The following is a 20,268-nucleotide window of genomic DNA, read 5'->3' on the forward strand; positions in this document are numbered from 1 at the left end:
TATTTTCTGGGGGATCTGGGGTTCTGTGGCATTTCCACATCCATCAGAGAGGGGTCTGGAGATGCAAAAGCACATGGAGATGCTGGGGGTTGATCCCAGGGCCTCTTGCATGCAAAGCAAGCGCTCTTCCGCTGAGCTACATCCCCCTGGCGCAGCCTCTGCCCTGGCRCTGTCCTCACYCCKAGAAAATCCCTGTCTCTGCTGCCTTGCCCTGCTCCCCAAGCTGGGGAAAGGGGATTGATGATGTTGCAGACCCTGAGRATCMMTCAGGTACCACTGGGCTGGCGAAGGGGTTGGAATGGGGGAAATAACTCTGGGGCGGAGCAGGGATGTGGTGTTCTGGGCACAGCCCCCATGTAAGAGGCCAAAGCGTAGCTGTGCCCTGGCTGTGTCCGCAGGCTGCACTGCAGGGCGGGTCGRAGGTGGCGAGTGGGAATGTGTGGCCACGTTGGCAGTGCGCTGAGGGGCGCCGTGGTGAGCAGAGGATGGCGAAAAAGAAGGGCTCGTCCGGGATTTGAACCCGGGACCTCTCGCACCCTAAGCGAGAATCATACCCCTAGACCAACGAGCCGAGGTGTGGATAKTCTCCTGCACCCCCCCGCTGTCCCGGGACATCCCGGACAGTTTCCCGCTTCCCGGCAAATCCCGGCGCTGCCCCCACCGCCCGCACGGGTGTCCCCCGCCGCGGGGCCGGGGCTGTGGTGGCCGAGGGGTGAAGGGGCTGGACKCGYAAACCCAGTAGGGATTCCCTACGCACGTTCGAATCTTGCTCACAGCGCTGGTTTGTACCCGCTATTCATGGTGGGGTCCTGCGAGGAGCTCTATTCYGGCCAGGAGCAGTGGTCATTTTGCAGTGACTTGGTAGCCCCATGTGGTAACTATAGAATCTTGCTGATTTCAGAAGATTCTTTTCTTTCACCTGTTAATTGCTGCTGGTTACTGCTGCCACCTGCCAGCTTTTTTGCCCGGAGCTGCTCCAGGCACAGCAGGGCCAGTACCATGGTATTTATCCAAGCCCCTTTCTGTCCCCGGGCCATAGATCGATTCAGTTAATGAGAAACTATGGCTTGGGAAAGAGGTAATGGGTTGGCTGCTGAGAGGCTTTTGCTCCGCACTGGCACAGGAAAGGGCAGGAAACCCACAGGGTGTGAAGAACCGAGCCGGGGGCTGCGGGGTGCAAGCAGACCCTGGGACCATGTCCAAGCTGGTGGAGTGCGTCCCCAACTTCTCAGAGGGGAATAACAAAGAGGTGAGAGAGTATGTGGAAGGGCTGAGAGGTAGGTGACACCGGGGTGTGACAGCCAGGTTTCCCCTCCAGGGCAGTACCCACTGCCAGACTCTGCTGTGCCTCCTTCGCAGTGCTGTGCACCTCTCTATACCTGGCTATTGCCAAAAGTGCCTAAAGGTACCCTCAGCTCCCTTTTGTCACCTCGGTGAGAAGTGGGGGCTCAGACCTCCCTCCACCACTGCCTGCAAGCTGCTGTAGCACCAGGTCTGGGGTTGGTCTGGGATATCTCTGCAGAGAAATACTACTTGCAGTTGTGCCAAAAGACATTGTCCAGGTGAATAGAGTCTATCCTGGGGATCAGTATTTGACTGACCTTTGTCTCTGCCAGTGGCAGGAGGATTTAACAAATCCAGCATGRCTGTAAAAGCACAGATTCCCCCAGGGAACAGGCTTTGCAGAGACTGATCTCTTGGGAAGCTGGCAGGGAACTGTTTCCTCAGGAACAGCGATCTGTGGTGGTGCTCTCTGACATGCAGCAGCAGCTGGCTGTCTCTGCCCCACCATGACGCRTTTGGGGCTTGCTGGGAGCCAGGGGTGCCCCAAACCCTGTGTGGGAGTGGGATGCTCATGTCTTTGCATTTTGCACTCTCTGTGGCACAGGGCACCCTGTCCCACGTGCATAMCCCCCATCATGAGGGGGAAGGGAGAGAGCTGAGGTGTCCCCTCTCTCAAAAATCCAAGGCTGTGGTGCAGACTCAGACATCTCAACTGCCTTGYTTCCATCTGCTGTCCGGCAGGTTATTGATGCTGTGGCACAGGCCATCTCTCAGACACCGGGGTGTGTGCTGCTGGACGTGGATGCCGGTGCCTCCACCAACCGCACTGTCTACACCTTCGTGGGATCCCCYGAGGCTGTGGTGGAAGGGGCACTGAGTGCGGCCCGCGTGGCTGGGCAGCTCATTGACATGAGCCGACACGCAGGTGAGCCTGGGGGAGGCCCAGGAGCTGGACTGGATGCTGCAGAGCATCCCTGTGCTGGGACCAAGCATGGCACTGCAACAAGGACTGTGGTCCCAAGCCTGACAGAATTTAAGAAGTGTCTGCAATGCTCTCAGGCACATGGTGAGATTGCTGGGGTGTCCTGTGCAGGGCCAGGTGTTGGACTCAATGATCCTGGTGGGTCTTTTCCAACTCTGATTCTAGGATTTCCTCACAGAGAGTGTCCCGTCTGTAGAATGGAAAGGATTGTTCTCTCTCCTTGTCTGCTTGCTTTTCCCACCTCTCATTCCTTTACCTGCCCCACCACCAGGTGAGCACCCTCGGATGGGAGCCCTCGACGTCTGCCCCTTCGTGCCAGTAAGGAACGTCAGCATGGAGGAGTGTGTCACCTGTGCCCACATCTTTGGGCAGCGCTTGGCAGCAGAGCTGGGGGTGCCTGGTAAGTGGGGTCAGGAACCTCTCCACATCCCATCCCATCCTGTGTGATTCCAACTCACTCCTTGGCTGTATCTTGCAGTTTACCTGTAYGGAGCGGCGGCACGGGATGAGAGCAGGAAAGCCCTGCCCTCCATCCGTGCTGGGGAGTAYGAGGCGCTCCCTGAGAAGGTGAGCCTGGCGGTGGCACAGGCTGAGCTGTGCTTCCCTGGCTTCAGGGAGCATGCTGGGGGCTGGTATAGTCCCTCTGCACCACGAGGAGCTGGTGACACAAGTGGTCATGGCAGATTCCAGCTGTGAAGGGAGATGCCCTCCCTGGGAGAATGGCTCGTGCTGCTGTGCGGTGCTAGCCCACATGCTCTCCTCCYTCCTCCCCAGCTTGCAAAACCAGAGTGGGCTCCTGATTTTGGGCCCCCRACATTTGTTCCCCGGTGGGGGGCCACAGTGACGGGTGCCCGGACCTTCCTCATCGCRTACAACATCAACCTGCTGTGCACCAAGGAGTTGGCTCACCGCATCGCCCTCAACATCCGCGAGCAGGGCCGCGGCCCCGATCAGGTACCCTGCGAGCACGGGCGTGCTGGGAGCATGCCTGCTTATCCCCACACCTCCTGGGCCATGCCCTGAATGTGGCAGTTGTTGGCAGCCCGGGCGCTTGAAGAAGGTGCAGGGCATCGGGTGGTATTTGGAGGAGGAGAACATGGCTCAGGTTTCGACGAACCTGCTGGACTTTGAGACCACGCCGCTCCACGCTGTCTACGAGGAGATCTGCCGAGATGCACARGTGGGTGGCCTGGGGTGCTTGTTCCAATCGGGGGCTTCCCAGAGGATGGCTCCCACCAAGTTTTCTTCCCCACCCCCAAGGTCAGGCTATGCTTTTTCTTACGCTTAGCTCAAAGTTCTGAATGGCACAAAACCCCCAAAAGCTCAGCAACTGGCTGCTTGCCTCCAGCTATTCTGTTGAAGGCTTTTCCATGAGCTTGCCTTGTCCTGGGAAGGGATGACGATCACCAGACTGGGCCAGTAGTGGCAGCAGAGCTCTGGGGATAACCACATTTCTGATGTGATTTTGCAGGAATTGAATCTTCCTGTGGTGGGTTCCCAGCTGGTGGGGCTTGTTCCCAAGAAGGCCATGCTGGATGCAGCCGAATTTTACATCAAGAAGGAAAAACTCTTCATCTTGGAGGAGGAACAGAAGATCAGGCTGGTAATGTGGCTTCTCCYGGTACCAGCACAAGGGTGGGATCATGAGAGACACATCCACTCTCTGCCAGCCTCCCTAAGTGTCACTGAGCAGAGACTTGGGATTCTTGAGGCCCCAGGCAAGACACTTGTCTCCTGGGAGGATTTTGTGGGGGACAGCAAGAGAGACAAAGTGGCTTTATTGTRCTGAGGATGCTGAGATGCACAGGGAACAGGGACCACAACCCCTGTGGACTGAGTGTGGGCAGCAACTGCCTGTTTTGCCTGTATGGAGGCCAGGAGGGGAAGGAGGTGTCCCCACAGCTCAAGGACAATGTGTGGCATTATGGGAAGCCGTCCCAGGATGGGGAGTTAGTTGGAAATGAGGAGAGGCTCTGCTGTTCCACTGCAGGAGGGAGGAGCTTTTCCAGCCTGTGGGGAACGTGCTAGATAAGAGCAAGCTAATGATTTATCGGTGCAGTTCCCAGCCATTCGTAGGTGACCGCACACCGCCCCCGAGTCTGGGATGGGATAGGCTGATGGTGCCAGCTCTCCTCTCCCTGGGTGGTGGCCCAGTCCCCGTGCTGACTCAGCCATGGTTAATTAGCAGTGGGGAATGAGGATGCAGCAGGACTTATCGCGACAGGGCTGACGTAGCGGTGCTGCTCCTTGCAGGTGGTYAACCGGCTGGGCCTGGACTCCCTGTCTCCGTTTCACCCCCGGGAGCGGATCATCGAGTAGGGACCCACATCCTATTTCTTCTCATGGTGCCCCTCCCTGCCTGGATGGGGGGGATCCTGCTGCTTGAATCCTGCACTTGGCTTGTGTTGGGAGTGGTGACTGCTCCCAGTTTCTCTTCACAGCCTGGGGATGTGTGATGTGCCCCATGTTGTGCATGAGCAGGGTGGTCCCTGCTGATGGTTATGAACATGGAGTTGTGACCTGGGGGCACTCCAGGTCACTTGAGCAGGCAGTGGGAGCAGCTTTCTTGGCCAGATTTGAATGTTAAATTCCTCATCCTGTCCCCTGCAAAATTTCACTGCTTCTGGCAGTACCTGGTGTGAAACATGCCTGTGTGGGGAAAGGAAGGCAAATCCACCCACGAGGTAAAGTCCTTGTCAACCCCCCTGGGACATGGCTGCAGGGGTGTTTCTGTCCCACCAAATGCCATTTGCATCAGCCCRCCCTGCCTAATGCAGAGCAAACCCCACACCATCTGTTTTCCTCAGATGTCCCCATGGGTTTCCCAGTCCTCATCCTGACCCTCAGGCTGTTCTTTTTGGGTTAGTCCTCTGCTTATTTACGGGGTTGATGCTGGAGAGGGCAGTGCTGGGTGAAAAGGATCCAGGTGGTAGTGGTATCCCTGCACCTGGGATCTCTAAACCACCTCTGCTGCAGGTACCTGATGGAGGCAGGAGAGGTGGACGGGGGGCTGGTGGCCAAGCCACTGCGCGCCTTTGTGCGAGCAGTCGGAGCAAGGTCGGCAGCACCAGGAGGAGGCTCCGTGTCTGCAGCTGCGGGAGCCCTGGTATGTGCCCCACACTGAGACAGAGGCCTGGGGGTCCTSAAGGTGCCAAGGGCAGCTGGCACGGCAACAGCAGTGGGCACTGTGTCCTACTGAAGGATTTCCCCTGGCAGGGAGCAGCGCTGGGCAGCATGGTGGGGCTGATGAGCTACGGGAAGCGGCAGTTTGAGGACCTGGACCCCATCATGAGGAAGCTGATCCCCCCCTTCCACCAGGCCATGGATGAACTGGTGGCSATGGTGGATGCTGACTCCTGCGCCTTCAACAGCTACATGGTGAGTGAGGTCCCACCCTCTCCAAAAAGGCTTGCTCTTTTAACACTTCCAGCATTCTAAACCCTGGGTCAGGGGAAGGAACATTGCCACATAAAGGCAGATTGGGACACCATGTGAGCTATAGGGCCTGCCCTCACCTCGATGCAAGGCACCGTCTTGGTGATGGCAGCAAACCTGCTTTTCTTTCCCTGCAGGAAGCCATGAAGCTGCCCAAGAACACCCCTGAAGAGCGGGAGAGGTGAGCTGCACTGCTGGGGACTGGCTCACTGTGGGGGCACAGCCACCCAGCACTCACCCAAGGGCTGTTGCCACTCCTAGGCGCACGGCTGCCATGCAGCAGGGGCTGAAGACAGCCGTGGGGGTGCCCTATGGGCTGGCAGAGAAGGTGACTGGCCTCTGGCCTGCTCTGAAGGAGCTGGCACGACACTGCAACCTGGCCTGCAAATCTGACATCCAGGTATGGCCCATGCTCACCTGCAAGGTGTTCCCTCATGTCCTGACCTCCAGGATTCATCGTCTCTCCAGCTGTRCTTCCCAAACTGGCCGGTGGTCTCCACCCCAAAATTCTGTGGCAGCCATTTCCTGAGAATTGAATGGCGCTGYGTGCCCCTGGGTGGTGGGAATCCTGCAGCGTGAGGGTCTGACCTTGTGCAGGGCTGCACGGTGGAGCTGCTCCACCAGGAGAGCTTCTCCCAAGCCCGATCTTTCGCAGGTGGGAGCCAAAATGCTGGAAGCGGCCGTGTTCGGAGCTTACTTCAACGTGATGATCAACCTCAAGGACATCGCGGACGACAAGTTCAGGCGTGAGGTGAGGGCGGCGGCGCGGGCGCCCCCTGGCGGCGCGCGGGCGGGTGGCGGCTCCGCTGTCCCCTCGGGTGSCAAATGACACACACCTCGTCCCCACGCAGATGGCACAGAAGGTCTCCGGGCTGCTGGAAGAGGCGAAGCAAGGCTCGGCGGTCGTGCTGGCGCTGCTGGACAAGCGGATGGCCTGAAAAGGGCTCGGGAACGTTATGGGGGGTTCTGCAGTGKCAAATAGAGCTGGCAAAGACATCTGTCCCCGCCTGGGCTCTGTTGGTGTCCTCCTCTGGAGAGCTGCTCTGCTCGGGCACGTCCGACATCGTGTCCCCTAATGGCCTCTCCCTGGACAAGGGGAATTTTTGCTGTCTGGGGCTGKGACTCCAGGCTCCGTTCCCCCATCCCTGGGGCAGAAGCAGATGACTGGGTTGGCAGTGCCTGGGATCACAGTGASCCAAACAGAAGGGATAGTCGGGACCCTGTGGCACTGCCTGCGAGGAAATCCCTGTGCATGTGCACCTCCTGACCCTGCACAGTCCTGTGTAWTTCTGTGTCCAGAAAACCCCATGAAACACCCTCCTACTCAGGATCTGGGGGAAGACCTGGCACAATCCCTTTCTGCCAGGTGTCTTCCAGGCTGTGTGTGACAATTCCAGCCTGTTGCATTGCCTGGGAAGGGAGCACTGCCAAACATGAGGCACTATCAGATGTTAGTGGGAAGATGGGGTGGATTGGGATGGGAGAAACCCAGCATCCTCCTCATAGAKCCTCCAAGAGGAAGACGTGAAAATCGGGGCATCCAGCCCTGCTTTCTGTCCCTGTCGAGCGGGTGTGGCAGCAGATATTGTGTTCTCCACCCACACACGGGGACAGCGCGCTGAGCAGTGTCCGGACCCTGCACCCCAGTGTCCCGCAGCCCCATCTGCGGGAAGGTCACCCCTGCTCCTGGGCACTGTGCCCGGGCTGGGAGCAGCACGCCAGGGTTCGTGGCGGGGTCAGCTGACTCACTGCATCCATCCCTGGGCGCTGGGAGCCGCAATCACCGCCCTCCATCTCCTGTTTGTCAGCCCCGCGGGACCTTTGTGCCGCCGGGGAGCGCCGTGTTGACGTTCCTCGTGTGCCCATGGTGACGGCGCGGTGTCACCGCTCCGGTGTCACCCCTGCCCGCCGCACCCTGCTCACCGGGGCAGGGCCCCGGTATTTAACGGGCGCCCGGCAGCCGGGAGAGCCGTGCCAAGGACGGTGATCCCGAGCGCTGCCGGCATCGCCTCCTCCGGGAACTTTTCCGCAGGTTTGGTGAGTGCGGGGCAGCGGGGGAGCATGAGGGCAGCAGGCACCCGTGCGTCAGGGTGTGCTGTCCCCAGGGCTGGCACTGYACCCAGAAACGTGTCCCCAGTCCCTTGTGGTCCATGAGGACACGAGCTGGGCACSCAGGCTGGGCCAGTGTGGGTTTGTTATTTCCACTGTCAATGGATACCACACGTCTGGGCTTTGGGGGGTGCATGGAGGGGGACACAGTCGCAATGGGGGTTGGCTCTGTCACCAAAGGACAGGACGGCTGTTGGGGTCTGTGTGGGTGTGGAACTCATGGGGAAGCAAGTGCTGTGCTGGGGTCAGACATGTGGGATAGAGAAGCCAGGTCCCAGATGCCCGACAGGGGCCAGGTGATGTCCCACAGCAGGAGGTGACTGACRGTGCTTGTCCTTCCCTTTCAGCTCAGAGACCACTGAGGATGTGTGACCCCAACCAAGGTGAGGGGCTGTGGTGCCAGGCAGGGCTGGGGGTTCCACACAGCCATCAGGGCTCAGAGASGAGCTCTGTGCCACAGCTGCAGGCACCTGGGGCATCACCTGTGTCCCAAAGGGGTGTGGGTTGTCCTTTGTGAAGAACAGGAGGACTGGGACAGGCCCTTTGGGTGGAAGGGTGAACCTGGTCCCTGTACTGTCGGTCTGGGGATGCTGTCTGTGCCCACTAACAGCCCCCTCTTCTTCCCAGGCCCACCACGACCGTACCTGGCAGTGTGCCCTCCTGCCCCTCCAGGATACCCCGGTCCTGGCACGGGTCACTACCCTGGTGGCCTTGCAGTGTGCCCTCCTGCCCCTCCRGGATACCCCGGTCCTGGTACAGGCCCCTGCCCTGGCGGTGTTGCAGTCTGCCCCCCGTGCCCTGCTCCGCCTGGCCAGCACCCCCACGGGCACCCCCACGGGCACCATCCCCACGGGCACCCCCCRTCGGGGCATCATCCCCATGGGCACCCCCACCCGGGACCGCCAGGAATGCAGGTGTGTCCCCAGGAYGGCCACAAGAAGCACCACAAGAAGCACCATAAGAAGCACCATGAGAAGCACTGCAAGAGCCACGGAGGCAAGGTAAGAGGGTCACAGCAGGAGAGCCTCCCCTAACCCTGCTGTGGTCTTTTGGACCCCCTCCCCATTTCACAGCATCCAGCCTGAGTGGCTGGGACTCTCCTCTGTAGTGGCTGGAGCAAGCTGCCAAAGCTTCGGTGGCTTTTTTTAGACATGGAGACTCCTGTTAGATTAATAAACAGGCAAGAATGAGTCACATTAAGTGAGTCATTTAAAAAGCAATCCATGAAATTCCTTGAAGCTGTTTAAAGTGGTGACATGGTTTGGGGTGCACAGTGTAGTGTATTAATTCCCAGGACTTTGTCCTGCTCACCTAAGAGCAAGTTGTGCCTCCGTAAGGGACATTCACTTGGTGTCTTGCAACAGGAGAACTGTTCAGTTCGCTCTTAAAAACAAAAAACCTCACAAAAAAAAACCCAAAAACAAAAATTAAAAAAAAAAATTAAAAAAAAAAAACAAACCAAAACCAAAAAAGGAGAAGCAATTCCTTGTGCTGGCAGTAGACTTTGCAGAAAATGCCATTCCAGGGCTGGGCACCATCCGCAGCAGGTCTGAATGAGGAACTGCTGAACAAACCCTGAGTTCCAATGTTGGAGGTGAGAGCATTTCCCAAACAAATCAAACAAGCAGYTCCTCTCACTGGGAAACAGCTCTGGAAGGGATCTGCTGTGATGTTTGTCCTTGCTGGCAGAGAGCAAGACCTTTCTGGAATTTCCTTTATTGACCTAAAGAGCCTTGTGAAAAAATAATAAAAAACCCTCAGCGCTCCTACTGTGTGGGGCAGCCACCACAGGGTCACTAACCCCTCTCAGGAATGCTGTGACAGAGCCTCGTTCCCCTGCTGCCTTAAGTTTGTTCTCTCTCCCCCAGCACTCCGGTGGCTCATGCAGCTCAAGCAGCAGCAGCTCTGACTCTGACTGAACATCTGGCATGTCCCACCCGCACCGTGGTGATCAGCAAAGCATGAGGCCCAGCTCCTCATGGGACCCCTCTGCAAGTTGCTTCCCTTCCTCCCCATTTCCCTTGGATTGATTTGCCTTGTAAATCCTTTGACCTGGAATCTCTGAGTCAATGGACAGCATTTCCACCCTCTGTCTTTCGGGGAAGTCTGCTGAAAGTCATCATGTGCCTTTTCCAATCTGTTGGTGTCCGTGTGTTTTTTCCTGGGTGGTGATGCTGGTGGCTAACAGGATTCCACAAAACTCCTTACATTTGTGTGAGCTTCCCCAGGTATAGCAGAGCTGTAGTTTTGTGGGCTGCCTTACTCCAGGGTAATAAYTTACAGGGAAAGGCTCAACATGGCAGAGGGAATCTCCAGTGAACAGGTGAGGAACATGAACAAGGTCAGTGCTWGGAGCAGTCTGYGTCCCTGCCYRTGGCAGGAGGAGTGCAATGAGATGGTCTTTCAGTTCCCTCCCAAGACAAACCATTCTGTGATTCCATGATTATCTGGATTTACCRGCTTGAAAGCAGGAGAATCAGCTGCTCACTGAAAATAATTAAAAAAAATCTTCAAAATTACAGAATAAAAGGCTTTTTCAGGATAGGGTKAGAAAGGTTTGTTTATTTTTGCTGAGAGCACAATTCAAGTTCAAATCTGGGTATTGCTCAGCAGATACCGGTGGGAGGAAGGTACCGTGAATGCTTTGAGCACACTGGGATGACTGGGAGGCAGCTCTGGTGGCTGTSCAGTATTTTGTGGATGCTGGGAGTCATGCTGCCCCTCTCAGCTAAAATTTGGAGTGCAGTAATAGATGAGCAGGTTCTGATGAAGGACAGAATGACAGAGGAAATTGAAGGAGTTATGACTCACAGGAAAACAAAGATCTTAAAGATGATTTGCAAAATTTAAGATAGTTAAATACCCCCAAAGGAGCACCTGTGGAAGACAGCAAAACAGCTCACACCATCCTGCTGTTCCCAGGAAGGAGGAGCAGGACACACTGAGGGATATTGAGAGTTTTTGAAAGCTAGAGTTATTCATTGGTCCTGCTACACTCGAAAGGTTTCTTGCATCTCTGATAAGCCCTCCTAGGATTACAGTACGTACACAAGTCATGGCTTGGKGTGTGCAAAGCTTTACAGAAGTACATCGTATGGCTCTGTATCCTGCTTCGATCTGGGTTTTAATTAGCACCATAAATGTAAGATACATGACTCTTCATCCTGGAAATCAATAAAGAGCTCTGGATTTTGGCTAGAAGGGAGGACCCAGAGGGCAGCTCTTCTGGGCTAGCAACCATACAGAGGGGAGCAAACAGAACAGGTAATACCGGGAGAGTGTATATCAGCGAGAGGAAGATGTGTGCCCACCCTTCCTTTAACAAATCCACCGAATGAACCTGTCAAAGAAGCTGGACTGGGAGAGGCTGTCATAGTCCTTCTCCCGGAAGATGGCTGCCCGGTCCCCCAGGCCAAGCTTCAGCAGGACATCCATGTCCACGTCGCTCCCCAGAGCCACCACTGTGGGCATGACATCTTGCTTCTTCATGGAGTTGATGGCCTCCTCCAGGTTCTTGCTTCCTGTGATGCCGTCGGTGATGAAGACGAAGGAGAGCTCGGCGTTGCGCCGGGCAAGCCGCTGCCCGTTGCCCGGGCTGAGCACGATGTTATTGATGGCATGGATGATGGCCGAGCCGATGTTGGAGGATGAGTCCAGGTATTTGATCTGTGCCAGGGCGTCGGCGATCTCGGTCAGGTTGTGGGTCAGCGGGAACACCACGTTCTGGTCCCGCTCGCTGCCGTACTGCAGCAGCGCGATGCGGGCGTTCATGCTGTCGCTGCTGCTGCGGGCCAGCGTCAGCCTCTGCGCCACCTCCTCCACGAAGCGGTGYGCGCTCTGGAAGTTCTGCTCCCCAATCCTTTCCGAGCCGTCCAGCAGGAACACCACATCAACGGGGCGCTGGGTGCACTGTGCTACGGCAAGCTCTGCCAGGGGAAGAAGACAGGATTTGGGAGGATAAGAAGACTATGGGATAATYTGGGTTGGAGATGCCTCTGTACATCCTTGTCCAGAGGACCAGCTCAACCCTGCTGCCAAAGCCTGTCTTTGCAGGTCGTAATGGAGGAGCTTTGCTTTTGATGCCCTCAGCTCCTCTGCATATAATAAATGTGCACTCTGGGATCAATCACAGACTCTCATGTAATTAGATAGGTGTGTGCATTGCAGTACCAGAATTACATCCACTGCCTTACATCAATTCCTGGCTCTGGCTTGTGAGAGGAACATCCAGAAATTAATGACAGGCAGCACCTGCAAACCCCTCTGTTATTACTGGGGAGTGCTTTATTTTCAGAGTAACTCTTCATAAAATCATATAATCAGAGAATCATGGAATGGTTTGGATTGGAGGGGACCCTAAAGCTCGTCTTGTTCCAGCACCCTGCAATGGGCAGCGACACCTGCCACTGGATCAGGTTGCTCCAAGACCAGTCCAATCACATAGAATACATGAAATATATGCGGTGAGTGAATTCAGGAAAGAAAAAGGAGAAGAAAATAGCTGTCTTTGGAGTCAGCTGATAGTTACTATTGCACTCCTTTTCTGTAGTTCTGTGCATCACATCTGGTGTTCCTCTGTGCTCCCCTGAGCTGGCAGCAGGGCAATGGCCATAAGCACCCTCAAGTTCTGTGGCTCTGAGACTGAATMTYSAAAGGGTGGAGTYCCGAAGATGTTGCCATGTTATYGCATGACTGGCAAGGAACAGGARCTTGTGGAGCTGCCCCACCTYCAGKATCCATTTCTGGCAATTAGGRGTGACTTTGGGGACAGGAGTGTAAYGTTASATTGAATTTCCACACTATKTGAGCAAACCCAACCTGACAAAAAGCTTCCCTGGTGTTGACTGGTGCTATACTGGGTTTAGCACAGAATCAGGGAAYCACAGATTCCTTATGGTTGGAAAAGCCCTCTGAGATCCTAAAGTCCAACCATTAACTCMGCACTATTGTTAACCACTAAACTATGTCCCTAGGCACCACATCACTTTTTTTGAACACTTTCAGGCATGATGACTCCACTGTTTCCCTGGGCAGCCTGTTTCAGTGCCTGCCCACCCTTTCAGTGAAGAAATTTCCCTTAATATCCATTCTAAATCTCCTCTTGTGCAACCTGAGGCTATTTCCTTTTGTCCTGTCACTTGTTGCCTTCCCCTCCTTTAAAGCAATAAAGGCACATACTCACCTCTGCCCGATCTTCTGTGACAAATGTTGTCTAAAGGCTGATGCTTCAGCTCCTGGCATACAGAAACTGCTGCCACAATGACACCTTGCCTTGGCACCGCCTGCACTCCTGGTCCTCATCTGCTCTGAGTGGCAGTGGAGGGGGAAWGGCAGCAAGGAATCCCCCTTGCAACCATACATGAGGGTCTGAGAGCAGCTGGAGCAGGGGCTGTATGTGGTGCTGGGCCAGTGTGAACAGCCTCCCCCAAGGCCTGCCCACGTGTACTGTGAGATGACACTGTGAGAAGCCTGAAGAGCTCATAGCTAAGCAAAGAGCGGCATCACTCCACACAGCTTCAGCGAGAGCATGGTGCACATCTGACAGGAGCACTTCCCAGAGACACATTGTGCGTGCTGCTCAGCCCCCACAGCTGGAGACAGCTGCCTTCCAGCTGTTTGATAAGGTKCCTTTACACATGAATTATCCGGGGAATGTGAGGCAGCACAGCCTTGGCTTTGTCCTGCTCAGTGTCAGGCTCTGGCTGCAGCTTGTTCCCATTCCTGAGACACTGAGGAGCCCCTTTCCTGCAGCACGATTCTCATCCTCACTGGCAGAGAACCTCTCAGAGGCACTACCATCAATCAGGCCAATTAAAATCCTCCTGTTGTGTGTTTAACTGCTGCATTGATCCTTTCCACGTGGATCATGAAYGCCTGCAGCTCACCTCACTGCACAGCTAACAAAGGCAGCACAAAAAAGCAGAAATACCATTGATTTTTCTGCGATTAGTGTGCAGAGTAACCCCACCCATTCATACCACCTTCCTGCTGCTTCTAAAACCTGAGGAACTTGTATTTCCTCTATTCTTTCACAGTGTTGGCAGTGGAGATGAAAGTGAGGTGGGGACTGACCTCCCAGCCCTTTCTGGGGTTTCTCCCTTTCCCAGCCCCTCCTGTGTCTTCGGGGAGGTGTGGACCATCCTTTACCCAGCCCTTTTTCTCTGTCCTTCRTTTGCCCAAGAGCTTCACTGAAGGAACTGCTGCTGTGCTGAAATCCATCTGGTTTTATGAACGAGATTAGCTAGGATTATGCTAAAAAAACACTACTCAAATACTGCCCAGAGAGACATTTTCTCCCTCTCCCCACATCTAATGAAGCTGAAGGTTTTTGAGAGGGTTTTTGTTTTGTTAGGAATAGCTACTGTGTGATGAAATTAAATAAAATCAACATCCAGTTTGCGGAAATCTTCCCCAATCCTGTCTTTGTTCAGCAAAGTGTCCAAGCCCTGAGTTCTTTTTAAATCAATGGAGTTTGGGAGCTTTTCCTCTGGCATCATGCATGGAGCAGCCAGCTTAACTATTCTGAGTTCAGCCCTGCATCCCAGCAGGCTAAATCACACTAATTTTGGGGTAAAAATCAAAACAGAATATGGAGTTTGGCCTTGCACAGAYTATCTGGAATATGTGAATTATGACCAGACTCAGGCACAGGCTGATCTTTTTGCCTACAGCTAAAACACGGAGCACACCATGCAAAGCGCTCAGAACTCTTTTCCCTCTATTCTACACCGAGAGCAGCAGAGGTCTCTGAGCAACGTGTCTCTGTAGGCTGGGAGGAAAAAATGCTGAAACCCCAGGGAAACTGCAGTAAGTTCAAAGTGGGCAAATGCCATGGCTGAGCTTGGCAACTGGCTCCATTCTTTATACCTGGAAATATTACAGCCGTGTTCCTGAAGATGGCACATCTCACTTCTGCCCATTAGATATGACATTTGCTCTGTATATTTTATTGCATTAATACCATGTCAGTCAGAGTAAGCGCTTCTACTCCTGTGTCTGCACATGAAATTCCACTACCTCTAAATACAGCTTGAGAGCGGTTAAACTGGAGGTGGCAATGGCACTCGCCTGCCTGACTTTGTGCAAACCAGGGGCTGATGGGGATAGCAGGTCTTGTCTGAACACACATCCCTGCAGCKCAGGTGGTGGCTCTGTGGTCCCTGAGCCAAACCAGCACTGGGTATGGATTCAGTAGGCCCTACTGCATCAAACTTAAGTACTTGCTTTTAAGCAGCTCACATCAGTCAAGGAGTTTTTCCTTTGGCCACCTGGCCCTATGTAACAGAATATCTGTCTTTTGGATAGGGACAGGTGCATGTTGTGAATTAAGACAGAGGAAACACAAAGGTACAAGCAGAGGAAAAGGCCAGGGGAGCCCATACGGCTTCTGAAAGAAGCAATGCCCAGGTGTCAGCCCTCCGAATAAAAAGGAAGGGTTGCTCCCTCTCCCATCCTGCTTGCTCCTTCCCTCCACACCCCCAGCTGCCCACGAGGGATTCCACAGAAGTGCTGTGGTGAGCAGGAATGCACGTTGCTTAGTCAGCTTTGCAGATTCCCAAGAGAGCCCATGAGAGAAAGGATGCAGAAGATGCTTCAGAGGGACTCAGCAAGGACATACATAAGAAGGAGTGGGGAAAAAGCATCGTTAGGCTCTCGGCAAAAAAGCAGCAGGCAAAGCAAGAGCATCCCTTGGCATTGCTGGGAAAAGCCACATGCTCATCAGCTGGCCAAGCTGGAGGGGACTGCTCCTCGTGTCCTGTCCCTGGCTGAGTGCAACCAAGCCATTCCACTGCTGTGTTCCTCCTAAACTGAATGTGTCTCCCCACATATTGTCCCCTCTGGCACATAGGAGCGATGATTTCCACCTCCACTCAACCTCTGCCTCCACGTGACCCACAACAGCAGTCTCAGCACAGCCCTAGCACGGTCTCTGGGTCCCCCACAATCTCRCTGTGCACCATTTTGAAGGTGTCAATGAACAAGTCCATCCACTCTTGCCGCTCATTTCCAGTGGCAAACTTGGCTTTTTCGGCGGTAAAGGCCAAAGTGGCCACCAGCTGGGTGTACACGCTGGGGTCCCGGGATTCCCGCGTGGAGTTTAGGAACTGGGCGATCGAGTGTATGGTGCTGGGGATATTTATGTTGACTCCCTCTTCCATGGGGCGGAAAATAAGTGGGTTAACACTCCCAGGGTTCCTGTCATCTGCAAGTGAGTGTCAAAAGAATATTTTCAGGGCTTGCTAGCAATGGCTGCATCTCTGAAAGCTACCTGGCTTTGCTACCTGCACTGCAACAGAAAAGAACAGAGCTAACAAAGACAGAGTAGTAAAGACCAAAGCCAGATTTTAAATCCTTCTGCCATTTGTGTTTGAGGAATGCGGGATTTGCCCTGAAATCTTTCACATGTCAACTGAGCGACTTCAGAAAATTACACAAAACCTTCACTGCCCAGTTCCTACTGATACAGCACAGGCACGACGGAGAGAGAGCAGTGCTCAGGAAGAAGGCCACTTCCTCCTGCAGATGGACTTCAGCCATCCTGAACAGGCCACAGGACTGTGCTATGTGCAAACTGCACTCATGGTGCTGTAAGGCAGACAGACATCTAAGGGACACAATATGTGACCTCCTTGCCTGGCACTCAGCCTCAGGGCACTGACTCCTGTCAAAGCTGTGGGGTGTCTGTGCTTGTCAGGACCCTGAGARCCTCCATCTGCACCTGGCTGTGCTGAATTTAACTTTGAATAAACCCCAAAGCTCAAAGCAAAGCCTTCTGCGTGGGTTAGCGAGAGCCTCACAGGATGTTACGCTGTTTCTAGGAAGCAAGTGGTCAGTTCAGATTTGCTCAGCATTCAATCCTCTTAGCATTTTGTTAGCACAGCAATACCTGAGAAGGGAGACAAGGGGCTGTCCCAAAAACGGAAAAATCTCAGGTAAAGCACTGAGGCAGCATCAGGGGAAGAGAAGGTGTATGTGGCACTGTCCCTGTCTGTGCTGGGCTGGCAATGCCCAGGTGAAGCTAGAGCACAGTTGATTTGCCCCTGAAAGCGCCAGGACCACATCCTGAGCCACGAGGCCAAGAATGGGGCTGCGTGTGGCTGCCTCTCTGAGCTGAGTGTGCCTGGCCAGCCCGTGGCTCACACATTGGATGTGCACCAGCTCACTCCCTTCCCTCCCAAGGGCACCATCTCCATCCACAGGATCTGCACAGGAACTGGCATGAGCTCACCATACGTCCTATGAGAACCAGAAGAAGCCAAGCACCTAGCAGAGAAGCCCCAGGCTCTGTCACATGCCTTATGTCCCAACCAACATGTTCCCTTGCCACTTGGGAAGAGTGACCACTGCAAATGCTTCTAAAYGATGACGGCAGCGCAGCACGGACCATCCAATGTGTTGGGAGGGCAGCTCCTTGMCCAAAGACTCCTGAACCTCTACCTGCTGCTAAAACTGTGATCTACCAGACCCAGCACAACTTTTGCTGGTGCTCAGTGGGCACTGTGACAGGAGGCCAATGCTATCCAGCCTCATCACTCCACCTCCCACATTCCCTGGGGCACAGGTTTTTCCCGCACTTGCCCCAGTCTGCATATGGGATGGCTTAAGGGATTCAGCCAAGAGGAAATCCCTCCAGATGCCTCCTCAAACCATTCCAGTCCCCATGGCTGCCAGGTATCAGCAAACTGTTCTCACCTTGCATCAGAAACAGGAACACCCAGCTGCACTACAAGGAAAGGACTGACAGCTTTGGAGGGCTTTGATGGCCCAAGCCTGGGACAAATGAGTGTGCCACTGCTTGGGTTCCTCAGAAATGAGAAGGCTGCAAAGACCAAAACCTTTGAAGACACCTGAGCAATCACCAGTGTTGCCTGGGGATGCCACATCCTTGTGCACAGATTCACAGGACAAAGCTCCTCAGAGGACAYGGCAGAGAAGCTCAGCATCAAGGCTGGACACTGCCCCCTGCATGGTCAGGTGCAAATACTCAAAATAGCAGCAAGAGATTTTAGACAGGAATMATTACAGATTTTTCTCCAGATTTCTGTGCATCCTAGGACCAGCTTTCCTTTCCTTGGCATGGAAATGAAGGGACTTAATTAAAAATGAAATTTGATATTCTGTATAAGGCTCAATTGAAGCTGGGGACTGCCATAAAAATATTCATGGGAAAAGAAGAGATAAGAATTGCAGAATGGGCAAAACTTTGGTTGTCTACAAACTTTGTGTATGAGCACAGAGTGCATCTGTTGTATCTAAACAGACACMGGGACTCACACAGACAGAGGATCTCTTAGGAACATGGATACACATCCGCCCCTTAACAGGAAAATGTGACCGTGTAAAGCTACCTTCAGCACGGAGCAGCTGTCTCCTTGATACCAAAAGATCCTTACAGCCTTCTCCTTTAATCCAACACCCTGAATTAATTGTTAATTAAATACAGCCAGCGTTAGAGAAGCCAAAGCTTTGGGTCCACTACATTGCCATTTTCCAACTGATCCCTGATGCCTGCTCTGCCCATCACTCCCAAAGAGCTACAAAGGTCACAGGAGTGGGAGTTTAGCAATGGGTGCCTGACTTGAGATTGGAGGTCAAAACCTGGCACCTCCCACGAATTTGGACAGGGAAAAATACCAGAGATGAGCCATGCTGGTGCACTCACATGGTGCACTTGTACCTACCTGTGCAGAGAACTCAGACAGGAAAAGAGCAAGAGATGAAACCCTGGACCCTCTCCTCATGTAAAGTAACACTATTTCCCAAACTCCTGCCTTTCAAAAGGAATAAGCAGGGTGGCATCCCCCTGTCTTACTCTTGAGCCTGGTGCAGTTTCCCCCAGAGTTTGGGCAGATGGCATAAAGCTGTGTGTAATGTTTACCTGTCTGACAGGGCAGCTCGGGACAGACGACCTGTGGATCTGGAAGGAAAAGAAACAAGGAAAGCTGAGCTGTGTGTGGCCATCCCCCTTCACAGCCTGCACAGTCAGAGGGGCAGGATAAGGCCTCTTACAAGGAACACCAAAGGGCTGCCCCAGAAGGCCAGTCTGTATCTGAGGAAGGACTCTTAGTCCAGGGCTACCTGAAGGTCAGACCCCACCATGGACAACCCAGCTACCAGYCATCCTGCAGGGACACATCTCTGCCCCCCACCCCAAACCCTGGGGCTCAGAACTCCAGTTCCACGCAAAGACAGGGACACACCTGGGCAGAGTACATCTTCCATCTTGTCAATGAATTCCTCTGCCACCAGATCTGAGAAGAGCCTCATCTTCTGGACTCGCTGGGGCTCGTTGCAGGCGATGGACACCAGTGTCTCACTCTGCTCCGGCTGGTCGAACATGTCCCCTATGCCGATGGTGTTGACCACCACATCTCTACCACAAAGAGCCCCCAGGTTCTTGTCATCGTCCCGGGGGTCGTAGCGCCCGTCTGTGATCACCACAGCGAACACTTGGGCCTTCTCTCTCCTGCTTTCCTTGATGAGCTTGTTGTAGGCAAACTGAAGGGCAGACGGTGTCCAGGTGCCTCCAGCGATCCACTCCAGGCGCTTCACCGCTTCCTTGAAGCTCGACAGGGAATCGATGCGCTCGTCATCCAGCTTGATGGCTTCAAAAGTYCCCTCGTGGCTATACTGCACCACCCCAACACGGGCACCTGCCAAGGAAGGGTCACATTACTGGGCTTTGCATCCTTGGRGCAAAGTGGAGAAAATCAAAGGGCTGCCCAATTGGTCTGAAAAGTCATGGAAAATAAACATCGTGATTGAAAAGATCCGAGACTCTTTTCCCCATGCCCCACACTGTCCCCTCAGAGTCCTGACCTGTCTGTGACTTGGGGTCCTTGGCAATAGAGCCCAGCCTGCTGACCACATTGACGACGAAGTTCTTCTCCAGAGTAAAGTTGGTGTAGCCGATACTCTCGGAGCTGTCTATGACAAACATGATGTCCAGGGCACCGCAGCGCTTCTCACAGTCTGGGGAGAGGGCAAGGAGGAGGGAAACACAGGGGTCAGTGATGCTGGGAACCCTCTGKTGACCCTCTGTCCCCATCCCTCGAGTGGCCATTCCCCTTCACTGGGGAGGGGTGACGTCAGCTCACCACAGCATCCACACGTCTCTCGCACATAGGTCATCACATCGCAGTCCTGCCAGAAAGGGATGCAGGGTGAATGCCTCTCTCAGAGGGCAAGGCTCTCCTTTCCTTTCCCACCCAGCCAGCCCTCTCCCCTCTTTCCCTGCCTCCTGTSGGAAGCCACAGGCCACCTCTGCCAGGCAGCAGCAGGACCTGATGCCCTGTTTCATTCTCAGGCTGTGCACGGCAAAGCCATTACCACCCCAGGAGGGACAGCAGCAGGGGCTACTTACAGTCAGACCGGGATCTCCTGGTGGGCCAGGGGTCCCCTGTAAGAAGAGCACAGGCATTGCAGGCACAGTTTTCCCATGAGTTCTTTTTCTGGGA

At 54.3% G+C, this 20,268-nt stretch overlaps 2 protein-coding genes and 2 non-coding genes across 5 annotated transcripts in view; 1 reads left to right on the forward strand and 3 right to left on the reverse strand.

Moving 5' to 3' along the window:
- Positions 1-74: 74 nt before the first annotated feature.
- Positions 75-146, reverse strand: TRNAA-UGC (transfer RNA alanine (anticodon UGC)). Its single transcript has one exon. It is a non-coding gene; the product is annotated as a tRNA-Ala (tRNA).
- Positions 147-499: 353 nt separating this feature from the next.
- TRNAP-AGG (transfer RNA proline (anticodon AGG)) lies at positions 500-571 on the reverse strand. Its single transcript has one exon. It is a non-coding gene; the product is annotated as a tRNA-Pro (tRNA).
- Positions 572-1,069: 498 nt separating this feature from the next.
- Positions 1,070-9,948, forward strand: FTCD (formimidoyltransferase cyclodeaminase). 2 transcript variants are annotated; one of them, XM_057378675.1, is made up of 17 exons: positions 1,070-1,249; positions 2,026-2,209; positions 2,538-2,666; positions 2,745-2,833; positions 3,041-3,220; positions 3,309-3,446; positions 3,738-3,869; positions 4,520-4,581; positions 5,243-5,372; positions 5,483-5,644; positions 5,839-5,882; positions 5,963-6,101; positions 6,357-6,452; positions 6,553-7,738; positions 8,158-8,193; positions 8,438-8,811; positions 9,679-9,948. In XM_057378675.1, the coding sequence occupies exons 1-14, from the start codon at positions 1,082-1,084 to the stop codon at positions 6,637-6,639; spliced, it is 1,740 nt and encodes a 579-aa protein (XP_057234658.1). In that variant the 5' UTR covers positions 1,070-1,081; the 3' UTR covers positions 6,640-7,738; positions 8,158-8,193; positions 8,438-8,811; positions 9,679-9,948. The 2 variants fall into 2 exon arrangements, with proteins under 2 accessions (XP_057234658.1, XP_057234657.1); XM_057378674.1 differs by having other exon boundaries at positions 6,553-8,193.
- Positions 9,949-10,917: 969 nt separating this feature from the next.
- The window catches only part of COL6A2 (collagen type VI alpha 2 chain), a 23,034-nt gene continuing 13,683 nt past the window's right edge, over positions 10,918-20,268 (reverse strand). The window contains exons 21-26 of the mRNA XM_057378630.1: positions 20,175-20,210; positions 19,909-19,954; positions 19,631-19,783; positions 19,012-19,464; positions 18,690-18,728; positions 10,918-11,736 (exon numbers count right to left, since the gene is read on the reverse strand). Of these exons, the coding sequence (XP_057234613.1) occupies positions 11,129-11,736; positions 18,690-18,728; positions 19,012-19,464; positions 19,631-19,783; positions 19,909-19,954; positions 20,175-20,210 (1,335 nt within the window). The 3' untranslated portion in view covers positions 10,918-11,128. The remainder of the gene's footprint in view (positions 11,737-18,689; positions 18,729-19,011; positions 19,465-19,630; positions 19,784-19,908; positions 19,955-20,174; positions 20,211-20,268) is intronic.

Source organism: Malurus melanocephalus, unplaced genomic scaffold, assembly GCF_030028575.1.
Source record: "Malurus melanocephalus ecotype Western Australia unplaced genomic scaffold, MMel_1.1 scaffold_369, whole genome shotgun sequence".
NCBI classification, from domain to species: Eukaryota; Metazoa; Chordata; class Aves; order Passeriformes; family Maluridae; genus Malurus; species Malurus melanocephalus.